Source organism: Mustela erminea, chromosome 8 (assembly GCF_009829155.1).
Source record: "Mustela erminea isolate mMusErm1 chromosome 8, mMusErm1.Pri, whole genome shotgun sequence".
NCBI classification, from domain to species: domain Eukaryota; kingdom Metazoa; phylum Chordata; class Mammalia; order Carnivora; family Mustelidae; genus Mustela; species Mustela erminea.
In genome coordinates, this window is record NC_045621.1 from 113,992,038 (window position 1) to 114,006,141 (window position 14,104).

General features: G+C 39.3%; 1 protein-coding gene across 4 annotated transcripts in view; it reads right to left on the reverse strand.

The window, feature by feature from the left end:
* Positions 1 to 1,230: 1,230 nt before the first annotated feature.
* Positions 1,231 to 14,104, reverse strand: part of PLEKHB2 (pleckstrin homology domain containing B2) — a 56,712-nt gene continuing 43,838 nt past the window's right edge. For all 4 annotated transcript variants that reach the window (XM_032354031.1, XM_032354032.1, XM_032354029.1 and 1 more), the window contains 2 exons: positions 8,415 to 8,520; positions 1,231 to 3,978 (listed from right to left, as the gene is read on the reverse strand). In XM_032354031.1, the coding sequence (XP_032209922.1) occupies positions 3,842 to 3,978; positions 8,415 to 8,520 (243 nt within the window). In that variant the 3' untranslated portion in view covers positions 1,231 to 3,841. The remainder of the gene's footprint in view (positions 3,979 to 8,414; positions 8,521 to 14,104) is intronic.

Sequence of the window (14,104 nt, forward strand, 5' to 3'; positions counted from 1 at the left end):
AAGACAGGGGAGGAATTGGGCAGGTGGAAAACCCCTTAATGAATCTCATTTTTTAAAAAATTCTGGAGCTATGCATACGTATAGCCTATTAAAGGAGCTGGAGGCAGCAGGGTTCAGCCTGGCAGTAGATGGGGACAAAGTCAGGTTGAAAAGGGGGAAGGGCTACAGTCTGTGTATGGAGTGTCTACTCTACTCCATGTCCAGAAATTGTCTCTAGGCAAAATTCTGGATGATTCTTTTCTAAAGAGATGAAACCAAGAGATCCAGGGCTTCTGGTATGAGACTCCCCATCTTAAACTGTAACATGCAATCACATATCACCATTTAATCAAATTCTGCACTAGGTAGACAGAAAAACTAGCCCATAGGAAACCAAGGTAATTCAGGATCCAAAGAAAATGTACATTTCATTTTTTTTAAAGATTTTTATTTATTTGACAGAGATCACAGGTACGCAGGCAGGCAGAGAGAGAGAGAGGAGGAAGCAGGCTCCCCGCTGAGCAGAGAGCCCGATGCGGGCCTCGATCCCAGGACCCTGAGATCATGACCCAAGCCGAAGGCAGAGGTTTTAACCTACTGAGCCACCCAGGCGCCCTGAAAATATAATTTTTTAAAAACAATAAACACCACAAAATCATGCACTCAAAATATTGGAGAACTTACTGAACCCACACTGCCAAGTAGATCTGGTTGACGATTATGATACCATTAGTTTTCTACTTCTTCATGCCATCTAATGTTCATGTGGAAATTATACCTTATTTATATGCACATGGTAGAGAGAAAAAGAATGTGCTTTAGTATCAGATACAAACCCATTTCACTTACTACCTGTGTGCTCCTGAGGAAAGTATTTAACTGAGCCCCAGTTTCAATCAGGCTATGCTAGATGAAATCAGCCAGGATGAATCCAGTCTATCCTGGATGATACCTGCCTTACAGAGTCACTGTAAGAATTTAATGACTCATTGTTTTCTGATGTGGTAACACATTCCCCAGCACTTAGGGAATTCTCAGTAAGTGCCTTTCTTATTGCCCATGATGCAGTAGAAATAGCTAACAATGTGTTACTGTAAAATAACGTAAAAAAAAAAAAAGAACTGGTGGTTGCCAGAAGTCGGGGGAGGGTGGTGGGAGAAATGGGGTAAGCTGGGTTTTATTTTTTAGTTTAAATAATTTTTTTTTTTAGTTTAAATAATTTTTTTTTAAAAAAGAAGTCACAATGAAACATGCTTTATAGTTAATCATTTAATGAACTAACATTTTCACTTATAAACATACAATTTGCATATATAGGGAAAAGCAGGTTCTGTGGACTCAAGAGACTACGAAAGACAGGGAAGCAGTCAGAAAATAGATCAGTTCTGGGGGGAATAATGGAACTGCATTCCATGCCTGTGTCTATATAAACTTGGGAAGGAGAAAGAAAAATGAAACAGGATCATAACTGAGGTAGAAAATAAACTTGGGCCATTCATCTCAACCATAGAACATCTCCTTATGATCCAGGTCTTGGGGCCTGGACTGGCCTGTTTCAGGATGATCATCTGAAACACAGCCACTGGTGTCTCCCTTCTCTTTACCAAGACCTGAAGTACACTCCAGGAATTAAAAGAAAAATCAGACTGGCAAATGTGCAATGTCAGTGGCCAACTTCTTTCGGGTCCATTATATAGAAGTACATAATGAAAGTGAAATGCTTACTAACACCTGAACAAGTTCCTTCTACCTCATCTAACTCATTGATTTAGGATTACCTAAATTGAAGTGATCATAAAATAAACCTCTTCAGAAGCTGGACCAGGGAAATGAAGTATCTCAGTATGCATTTCATGTCAGCATCAAGTCACCAGCAACAGTGAATTTCCAGGCTCAACTATGTCTACCCAATCGGGTCGGCCAACAGTGTGCACAACATGTGCCCAAGTTTCAATTCACACCTCCCTTTCTGTCAGTGGGGGGACTCTGCTTCCTGGGCATTTCAGTGATATAACTCAGTAGTCTGTGTTTCCATGTAACACAGACTAACTCCATGTTCAAAATTAATACCCCAATACAACATTAAAAACTGTTTAATATTTTATTAGTAAAGCATCCAGCTCTAGTAATGACTACAATCTCAACAAAGCCATTCTTAATACATAGGATGTAAAATCATAAAAGCAACATTTTTAACCATCAAAACCAGCGTTGTCACACATCTGGCAATTTTCCACCATCCCAAATATCCAAAGAGTTGACAGTCAAGTGTACCTCCTTTCAGCTAGATACAGACTCTACAGTGGCAGTAGGTTCACCACAACTGTACAGGAAAGGTCGCTTGGCAGATGGTTTCAAATGGAAATCTATTTAAGTCTGCTCAGAGATAGAATCAGTTGACCAATAAAACAAATGAGCTATGTATATAACTGGCCATAGAAAATAAAAATATTTTGTGTTACTAGGAGCATATTCTGTGGAAGCATGGCTACATGGAGTGCAAGGACAGGGACTATTACTGTGCTAAACTGCCTTGCTAGAAGTACATTTTTTAAAGCATGCAGGACAGAAAACTGCACTAATTAGGCACTTTAAAAATTTACATAAAAAAAAATTTACATAAATAACAGAAATGTAGGATTTGGGGTTTTGTGAGCTTTACACATAGCTGGGACTCAAAATTAAATGTTTAAGATTCTCTGAGTCAGGAATAAAAACAAAGCTGGCAACCTGGTCAGGTTGAAGAATATCTTGACACCAAGTCATTCAAGTCCTTAGGCCTCATTTGCCATCTATAACCTGAGTCTTCCCCACAGCCAAGGTCCCAAGAGCCCTCACTATGCCACCACAAGGGCTCCACGCACCCCAGTGCTTGGGGGACAGCCACAATGCCCCAGTCCTGCACAAAACAGGACACCTGCTCTTTAACAGCCTTTAGAAGGACAGAAAATAGCATCCTCTGCACAGTGCAATCTCTGGAGGCCTGACACAGTAACACTGTAACTATGGCTCTCATTCCACTTTCCTCACCATTCTTTTAATAGCACTTTCTTAACAGGTAGAAATATAAGCTATAAGTAGGCTGAGGTGGCAATAAAAATACTCAAAACAGACACTAAAAACATAATGTCTCTGAATAACAAACCTACCTCCACATACTTATAACTATTTTGCCTTCTTCAAGTTTTCAAGGATAAAGCCCTAAAACTTTAAGGCTCAAGTCAATTCCTAATGTGGGACATTTTCCAAGTATTACTACCAAGAAAACAAAGAATAAAATAAAGAATCATTTTAAAGGGGAGAAGGGGAGAGGGAGGGCTGCCCTTTCCCCATCATCCTGAGCAGTAACTGTACCCACATCATGGGAATACCAACCCCACTGCCTCAGCGAAGTTCCTGAGAACTTAGCAGTCCACAATCCCTGAAGTTACATGCAGCCAGTTCTGATCTGAGGCTTGAAAGTTTGATGTTAAACAGAAAGAAGCTGCAGTTCTCCTTGCCACATAACTCACTCATACACCATCAGACTAGTAACATAACACTAAAGTAAATTGTCCCTTAAGCATTACACCTAACTGAAAAGAAAATGCCTTTCAAAACAAGTATGTTCAAATAAAGTATTCTGAGAGTTCTACAAAGAAATTTCTGGAATGAGCCAGTAACCCAGAGTCCATGTTTTAGCTAAACAGAAGTCAGAAGTCTTCTCTACAGTAGATGGATTAGTTATAACTATGATGTCACCAGTTTCAAAAGAACTATTCTAACTATTATTAAAAACATTTATCACCAACAGAAACACCCTGCAAATTATAGTATTGAACATAGGGCATCAGAAGCTAGGCACATCCAGATCTGAAGGATTCTAGAAGACCCAGAACAGAGACCCTAAGGCCATGCCCGTGGCAGCTCCAGCCAGCATGCCCAGTGCCAGATCACTGTCGCTATCTCGATACCGCTCCCGAATGATGACTTGGTTGGTAGGCTGTTGTCCATAAAGTCCTAAAAAGGAAGTAAAAAAGTAGACATTGTGAGGAGCAGTTTAAGTCCAAGATTCCTTCAAAAAGACAGCATGTCCTGAAAATGGTAAACGCCACATCTCCCTGCATATGCATCCCTCCCTTATGGTGCTGTCTTCCTCTGGAGGTGTGTAGGGTGGCTGAGTGGGTACTCCCCAGCTCTCCTTCACCAAAGGCTCAGATGACAGTTTCTAAGACTACACTAAAAGGAAATTAAGACGCTCAACTTTCCAAGGTCCAAAGCCCCAACCACTTCAAATAGCAGGATCCTAATGAAGCTGTAAGTTCTAGGTTCCAATGTCCACTTCTGCCTTCCACATCATGCTCATTAGTATGACAGGTAGATGGGGGAACAGCATGGGAGATACACAGAGCCTACAGACAAGGTGAGAGCCAAGAATCTGCACCTAAAGTTAAAAATGTAAAACCCATTTGAAAGCTAATGAGTTTCTTGATATTCATGTAAACCATTTTTAAATTAAACCTTAAATCTGCTAATATAATTCATTCTTCATTTTTAATCATGTCCTTACGGGGGAAAATACTTACATTAGAGGGAAAACTTTTAAAAAGCAAATTTTAAACACATTTAGTATTTAATTTGCGTGATTAAAATTTACAACTGGAAATGTATCACTGAACAAAGAGAACATCTTCTGTACTTCACAACAGCTAATTAGCTTTAAAATTACTCAAATATAAATAACATTAATTTTTCTCCCTGACTCACTGTTTCCTTAACAATTCAGCCCTAGGGGAGCTAGACACTAATCCAACAGTAATGTATACATGGAGATGAAAACCAACAGCAGAATAAAGGCTTATCATTCTAAGCATTTACAGTACTACAAGCATTTACATGTACTGACTCACTTAATCCTCACAACAACCTTGTGAATTGAGTTTATCATTATCCTCTTTTTACCGATGGGCAAAAGTGAGGCACACAGGGCTTAAAGGCAGTAAAGGCTCACAAACCCAGGCACTTGGGCTACAAGTGTGCACTCATAACCACTAATGCCTCAAAGAGATGGAGAAAGATAGGAGAGAAAAAACCCAAAGCCACAGGGGTACAATGAGACCATTATAAACCTAGGGCTGATCAAGTATAGGTAACAGCACTGGAAGTCAACAGTCTTTTACATAATGTTTAAATCTCAAAATTGGTGAACCATAATATTTCCTTTCACAGTCTTATAGTTAAAAGTTTCCAATTAGGGAACTGTAACTATGAAATGTAGGATAGTAGAAACTAGGAAGCTGATTTAAATTAAAAGATCCCTTCGACCATCTAAATCTGCATTCCCCTCAGTAGGTCATACCAAGAGACACCTGTATCACATGACCAGGAGAGCCCTCTCCTGCAGCTTCTGCTCACCTCTGCTCCAAGGAGGGAACTCCTAATCCAAGTCAGTGGGGACATTTCTAAGTTGTAGTTATTGTAATTACCTAACTTAACTAAGATTTACATAAATGGTCAAAATGTGAATGTGAAACAGGCAGATATTGTTTCCCCACATAACTAAAGTAGATACTTTAGGGAAGACTAAATAAAGGCAGGTAACATTTACAAATTACTATCAAAGCAAGTAAATTATAGAAGAATCACAAAATCTGAACTTGTCGTTTGTACCTGCCAAGGGAAACTACAGTGCAATAACGTGTCATGAGTACAATCTTTGTAAGACAGAAAACCCCAAAGGAGCCAACTCAAAGCAAAGACCTAGAGCCTATATCAAAAGACAGCTGAACAACTGTCCACTAATGTGGGTAAATTACAACAGAACACTTACAGTATGTACACAGCACCCTTTGCACTTTTTAAATTGGCTGACTGACCACTAGCTCCAATCATATTACAGAGAATATCTTGGGGTACCTGACTGGCTCAGTCAGGAGAGCATGTGACTCTTGGTCTTGGGATCTTAACTTCGAGTCCCATGTTGGGTGTGGAAATTAAAAGTAAAATCTTAAAAAAAAAAAACAGGGGTGGGGTTGGGGGAGGGGGCAGAGAAGGCCTTTAACCTGCTCTATGCATGATGAGGATGATGCCTATGAACAACGGAAGGCAGTATGTCATGAAGATGGCAAAGGACTGAGGTATCTAGAAGAGCTGAGGAGCTCTTGTCTTCTTATCAGCACAATGCTACTGTGGGATGACCAGAAAACCAACTCGTCCCCTCCAGAGCAAGCACACCTGCTAGCTGGTCACAATGCTAATGCTGAATGACAACCTACTTAACTCTGCCCTTTGCAGCAAGTATCTTAAGGATGCCCACATGAGAGTGCTCTTTGTTTTCCTATGAAGCAAGTGAATAGCAAAGATAGAACTGATTTATATAAATCCCCTTCTCAAGTACTTCCACAAAACTTTAGCTCTTCTGAACAGTAAGAAACAGCTGAGATTACCCCAGTCTGGAAGTCTGCAACTGAGTAAGAAAGAGGTTGGCTTTCATGACTTGGTTAGGGCTAGGGCTTAAAAACCCACCACCAACTCCAAGATAAATGGGCAAAGAAATTAAATTTATAAACAATTTTACCATGTTTATCTTCACCAATCATCAGAGAAAAGTAAACTAAAGCAACTTGACAGTTCACTTTAGACCTAAGAAGGTTATCAAAACTTTCAGAGCTAACAACTATAGGAACTCTTTCAGGACAACTGAGAAACCAGTGTTTCATAAACTCCTAGTGGTATTGGAAACTTGCAAACTGTTCTGAGAATCAACTGGGTAACTGGTATCAAGATTTATTGTCATACTGTCAGATGAAATGATGTAAAGTCCAAATTTCCCTCAAAACAATCCAGAGATGAGGAAAGGAGATGGAGGTGAAACAAAGTTAGGCATGATGTGGTAACTGAAGCTGGTAATGGACAAATGACGGTTCATTAAAGTACTATCCCTACTTTTGCATGTTTAAGAACTTTTATAAATATGGTATCAAAAGAAATATAAATGCCTATGCCCTCTGACATATGAACTTCATATATTCTAAATATAAATACATTCTAAATATAAATATAAATATATGCTAAAACAGATTTAACAGGAATGAAAAAGAAAATCACCAGATGTTGAAAGTAGTATCTATAATTGCAAACAGGAAAAAAAAGAAAGTAAACAGCCAATACTAGAAGATTCAAATAATGAATCACCCAATATGATAATATGCTGTCATTAAAATACTTATGGAGATTATGCAGCACTCTAGACAAAATATATAGAATTTTAAAATGAGAAAAAAATGCAAAAAGTAATATAAGACTGCAAAGATGAAAAATTCATTTTATATGGGGAAGGTAATTCAAAAACCAGTTGTGCTAAGATCACAGGACCAACAAATACTTCATTTTTTAGCATCAGCATTTTATTCGTTTTCAATTTGACATGAAAAAGTCAAGCAAGAAGAATCCCTCATACTCGATGCTAGCTGAGTGAACTGCATCAGACTTCAGAAAGAGATGACCAGAGAAACTCTCATATTAGGCGCTAAAATATGAGAAACCAAAGTAACCACCAACAAGTAAAGGACACTTTGACATGGGGCTGGTGACTCCTGGGTAACTCTGTGGCATTAGCATCAGTAACCACTTACTTACCTTTCTGATAACAGAGTCTCCTTCCACTGCTTCTGTGTTAAGACATGGAACTAGGTTTGCTCACAACACCCTCAGATTTCTCTCTGAGCTCTGGGCTCTTGTTCTAGGCTATTTACCAGCTCATTGTCTTATATGTTGATCTGATATGCCATGTCTACTGCAACCTACCCCTTCCAGACTTCCCTTGCTCTCCCAGCATCTGGGTGACACTTGCTCTTCATTACATCAGTCACATGGCTCTCTGCCCCCTCGCCCTGACTGCAGGCTCCAGCTTCACGGCCAGTATTCTCCAACACCTCTACCTTAGACCTCCCACTGTCAAAACTGCACACAGGACTTGATACTACCTACACAGGTTAGTTACTCATATCTACAATCTTTCTCAGTGAAAGGTGAAAAATGGAAAACGTGCATCAAAAGCCCAGAATAAATATAAGTACCTTCCAGGCCTTTACTTCACCTGCAAAAGGGAATATCACCTACTAGTGTTAATTTTTGAAGGATGTAACCAGAAGAGAAAAATAAGAGAAGTTATCACTTAAAACTGGCCTCTTAGTTTGGTTGCTCTTTAATACAAGTGAATACCAGTAACTACAAATTCTCTCCTTGGGAACAAAACTAGATCCAATAGTGAAGTTTTTAAAAAGCGTATTCTAACTTTCTGAGGTAGTATAAAAACACATAATTTTTTTAAACACAGTAGCAGATCTATACCAGAAATATAGCTCACTTATCCTTAAACTGAGAAACAGAAATCCTTCAGGACTCATCTACCCATTAAACAGAGATATAAGAAGTAAAAGGTAGGCATGAGTTACCTGCATATGGGTACTGGTAGGGTACAGCATAAGCCTGCCCGTTTGTAGCATAGGCAACTTGAGTTCCTGGAGGGTATGCACCACTGTATGGACCATAGCCATATGTCTGTTGAAAAGAAACAGGCCCATCATACTTTTGAAATTCAGCATCAATTTATAATAAAAATTCTCAGCAAAGTGGAGAGGGAATGTACCTCAACTTAATAAAGGCCATATATGACAAGCCCACAGCTGACATCATATTCAACAGTAAAAAGTTAAAAGCTTTCCTCTAAGATAAGGAACTTGACAATAAGTTAACCACTCTTACTACTTTTACTCAACATGAAAATCAAAGTCCTGGCCAGAAAAAGAAATGAAAGGCAAATAAATTGAGAAGTAATAGTAATAGTAATTAAGAAGGAATAGTAAAACTGTCACTATTTGCAGATGATATGATATTATACCTAGAAAACTCTAAGGAAAATTACCAAAAAAACTGTTAGAACTAAAAAAAAGAATTCAGTAAAGTTATAGGATACAAAATCAACATATACTAATCTTTTGTGTTCCCACACACTAATAACTATCAGGATGACAAATTAAGAAAACTATCCCAGGGCACCTGGGTGGCTCAGGTCATGATCTCAGGATCCTGGGATCGAGTCCCACATCGGGCTCTCTGCTCAGCAGGGAGCCTGCTTCCTCCTCTCTCTCTCTGCCTGCCTCTCTGCCTACTTGTGATCTCTCTCTGTCAAATAAATAAATAAAATCTTTAAAAATAAAATAAAATAAAAATAAATTAAAAAAAAAAAGAAAACTATCCCATTTACAAATACATCAGAAACAAAAAACCTAGGAATAAATTTAACCCAAGAGAAAGACCTATACACGGATTCATAAGACACTGAAGGGAAGGGAAAAAAAAAAAAACCTGAAGGAAACACAAATAAATGAAAAATATTCTGTGCTCATGGACTGTAAGAATAGTTAAAATAGCCATACTATCCAGAACAATCTACAGGTTTCAATGCAATCCCTATCAGAATTCCAATGGTATTTTACCCCCAGAAACAGAATGAAAATTCTACAGTCTGTATGGAACCACAAAAGACCCCAACAGCCAAAGCAATCCTAAGGGAAAAAACAACAAAGCAGGAGGCATCACATGCCCCAATTTCAAACTATAGGACAAAGCTACAGTAACCAAAACAGTATGATATTGGCATAAAAACACAGAGATCAATGGAACAGAAAAGAGAGGCCAGAAACAAACCCACACATATATGGTCAATTAATTTATGACAAATGAAACATGAATACGCTATGGGGAAAGGACAGTCTCTTCAATAAATGGTGTTTGAAAAACTGGACAGCCACATGTACAGACTGAAACTAAACCACTATCTTATATCATACACAAAATCAACTCAAGCGGATTAAAAGACTTGAACATAAGACCTGAAACCAAAAAACTCTAGTAGAAAAACATAGTAAGCCACCTGACATAGTTCTTAGCAATATTTTGGATTTGACACCAAAACAAAAATAAACAACTGGGACTGTAATAAACAAAAAAGTTTCTGGGGGCGCTTGGGTGGCTTAGTCAGTTAAATGTCCGACTCTTGATTTTGGCTCAGGTCATGATTCTCAGGGTCATGAGACCAAGCCCTTTGTCAGGCTCTGCACAGGGTGTGGAGCCTGCTTAAGATTCTCTCTCTCCCTCTCCGTGTCCCCCAAAATAAATAAATACATAATTAAAAAATAAAAACTTTCTTCACAGCAAAGGAAATGGTCAAGAAAACGAAAAGGCAATCTACTAAATGGAAGAAAATATTTGCAAACCATGTATCTGATAAGGGATTAATACACAAAACATGCAAAAAGGAAATTTATACAATTCAATAACAAAAGTAAAACTAATTAAAAAATGGGCAGAGAATCTCAATGGACATTTTCCACAGACAAACAGCCAATAGACATATGTAAGAATGTCTAACATCACTCATCATAAGGGAAATGCAAATCAAAACCACAATGAGGAATCACCTTACATTTGTTAGATCTAGTATCAAAAAACAAAGCAAACAAAAAACAAATAACAAGTATGGTGAGAATATGGAAAAAAGGAAACCCTGTGCACTGCTGGCAGAAATGTAAATTAGTGCAGCCACTATCACCAACAGTATGGAGGTTCCTCAAATAATTAAAAATAGAACTATCATACGACCCAACAATTCCACTTTGGGGTATTTATCAGAAGAAAATGAAAACCCTGACTCAAAAAGATATACAGTCATACCTCATTTTATTGTGCTTTGCTTTACTGCACTTTGCAGATACTGTGTTTTTACACATTGACAGATTTGTGGCAACCCTACATTGAGAAAGTCTACCAGCACCATTTTTCCAACAGCATTTGCTCACTTCATGTCTCTGTGTCACATTTTGTATAAGTACCGCACGCTAACCGATTGCACCACTGGAGCTCCTCTGTGTCACATTTTGTAAATTCTCACAAAATTTCAAACTTTTTCATTATTATTATGTTTGTTACAGTAATCTGTCATCAGTGATATTTGATGTTACTATTATTTTGGGGTGCCACAAGCCACACCCATAAAATGGGCAAACTTAATTAATAAGTCTTATACGCTCTGACTGCTCCACCAACTACTAGCTCTCTTTCCCTCTCAGGCCTTCCTATTTCCTGAGACACAACAATATTGAAATAAGGCCAATTAATAACCCTACACTGGGTTGGCTCAGTTAAGCAACCATCTTTGATGCAGTTCATGATCCCAGGGTCCTGGGACCAAAACCCTGCATCAGGCTCCCTGCTAAGCAGGAAGCCTATTTCTCCCTCTTCCTCTGCTGCTCCCCTGCTTATTCGTTCTCTCTGTCAAATAAATAAATAGTAAAACCTTAAAAAAATAAAAAAATAAATTAAAAAACCTACCATGGTCTCTAAGTGGTCAAGTGAAAGAAGAGTCAGTCGCATGTCTCTCTCTCTAAATCAGAACCTAGGAATGATTAAGCTTAGCGAGGAAGGCATGTAGAAAACCAAGACAGGCCAAAAACTGAGCCTCTTGTACCACACAGTTAGTCAAGTTGTGAATGAAGAGGAAAAGTTTTTGAAGGAAATTAAAAGTGCTACTTGGGGGTTGCCTGGATGGCTCAGTTGGTTAGGCACCCAACTCTTACATCAGGATATGACCTCAGGGTCATGAGATAGAGCCCTACATTGGGCTCCATTCTTGGTGCAGAGTTTGCTTGAGATTCTCTCTCCCTCTGCCTCTGTCCCCACCCCTGCAATCTTTAAAAGTGCTACTCCAGTGAACATACAGATGATAAAGCAAAACAGCCATATGTCGTTTGCAAATATCTTCTCCCATTCTCTCAGTTGTCTTTTGGTTTTGTTGACTGTTTCCGTTGCTGAGCAAAAGCTTTTGTTCTTGATGAAATCCCAATAGTTCATTTTTGCCCTTGCTTCCCTTGCCTTTGGTGATGTTCCTAGGAAGATGTTGCTGCGGCTGAGGTCAAAAAGGTTGCTGCCTGTGTTCTCCTCAAGGATTTTGATGGATTCCTTTCTCACATTGAGGTCGTTTATCCATTTTGAGTCTATTTTCATGTGTGGTATAAGGAAATGGTCCAATTTCATTTTTCAGCATGTGGCCATCCAATTTTCCCAACACCATTTATTGAAGAGGCTGTCTGTCTTTTTTCCATTGGACATTCTTTCCTGCTTTGTCGAAGATTAGTTGACCATAGAGTTGAGGGTCTATTTCTGGGCTCTCTTATCACATAAAGGGCCAGTGTCCAAAATCTATAAAGAACTTAGCAAACTCAACACCCAAAGAACAAATAATCCAATCAAGAAATGGGCAGAAGACATGAACAGACATTTCTGCAAAGAAGACATCCAGATGGCCAACAGACACAAGAAAAAGTGCTCCACATCACTCAGCATCCGGGAAATACAAATCAAAACCACAATGAGATATCACCTCACATCAGTCAGAACGGCTAAAATAAAGAAGTAAGGAAATGAGAGATGCTGGCGAGGATGTGGAGAAAGGGGAACCCTCCTACACTGTTGGTGGGAATGCAAGATGGTGCCACCACTCTGGAAAACAGCATGGAGGTTCCTCAAAATGTTGAAAATAGAACTACCCTACGACCCAGCAATTGCACTACTGGGTATTTACCCTAAAGATACAAACGTAGTGATCCAAAGGGGCACGTGCACCCGAATGTTTATAGCAGCAATGTCTACCATAGCCAAACTATGGAAAGAACCTAGATGTCCATCAACAGATGAATGGATAAAGAAAAAGTGGTATATATATACACAATGGAATACTATGCAGCCATCAAAAGAAATGAAATCTTGTCGCAAATGGCAAGATTTCATTTCTTTTGATGGCTGCATAGTATTCCATTGTGTATATATACCACATGTTCTTTTTTTTTTTTTTTTTTTTTTTCCAGCATAACAGTATCATTATTTTTGCACCACACCCCGTGCTCCATGCAATCCGTGCCCTCTATAATACCCACCACCTGGTACCCCAACCTCCCACCCCCCGTCCCTTCAAAACCCTCAGATTGTTTTTCAGAGTCCATAGTCTCTCATGGTTCACCTCCCCTTCCAATTTCCCCCAACTCCCTTCTCCACTCTAAGTCCCCATGTCCTTCATGCTATTTGTTATGCTCCACAAATAAGTGAAACCATATGATAATTGACTCTCTCTGCTTGACTTATTTCACTCAGCATAATCTCTTCCAGTCCCGTCCATGTTGCTACAAAAGTTGGGTATTCATCCTTTCTGATGGAGGCATAATACTCTATCCCCAGGGGTACAGGTCTGTGAATCACCAGGTTTACACACTTCACAGCACTCACCAAAGCACATACCCTCCCCAATGTCCATAATCCCACCCCCTTCTCCCAAACCCCCTCCCCCCAGCAACCCTCAGTTTGTTTTGTGAGATTAAAAGTCACTTATGGTTTGTCTCCCTCCCAATCCCATCTTGTTTCCTTTATTCTTCTCCTACCCACTTAAGCCCCCATGTTGCATCACCACTTCCTCATATCAAGGAGATCATATGATAGTTGTCTTTCTCTGCTTGACTTATTTCGCTAAGCATGATACGCTCTAGTTCCATCCATGTTGTCGCAAATGGCAAGATTTCATTTCTTTTGATGGCTGCATAGTATTCCATTGTGTATATATACCACATCTTCTTGATCCATTCATCTGTTGATGGACATCTAGGTTCTTTCCATAGTTTGGCTATTGTGGACATTGCTGCTATAAACATTCGGGTGCATGTGCCCCTTTGGATCACTACGTTTGTATCCTTAGGGTAAATACCCAATAGTGCAATTGCTGGGTCATACGGCAGTTCTATTTTCAACATTTTGAGGAACCTCCATGCTGTTTTCCAGAGTGGCTGCACCAGCTTGCATTCCCACCAACAGTGTAGGAGGGTTCCCCTTTCTCCGCATCCTCGCCAGCATCTGTCATTTCCTGACTTGTTGATTTTAGCCATTCTGACTGGTGTGAGGTGATATCTCATTGTGGTTTTGATTTGTATTTCCCTGATGCCGAGTGATATGGAGCACTTTTTCATGTGTCTGTTGGCCATCTGGATGTCTTCTTTGCAGAAATGTCTGTTCATGTCCTCTGCCCATTTCTTGATTGGAT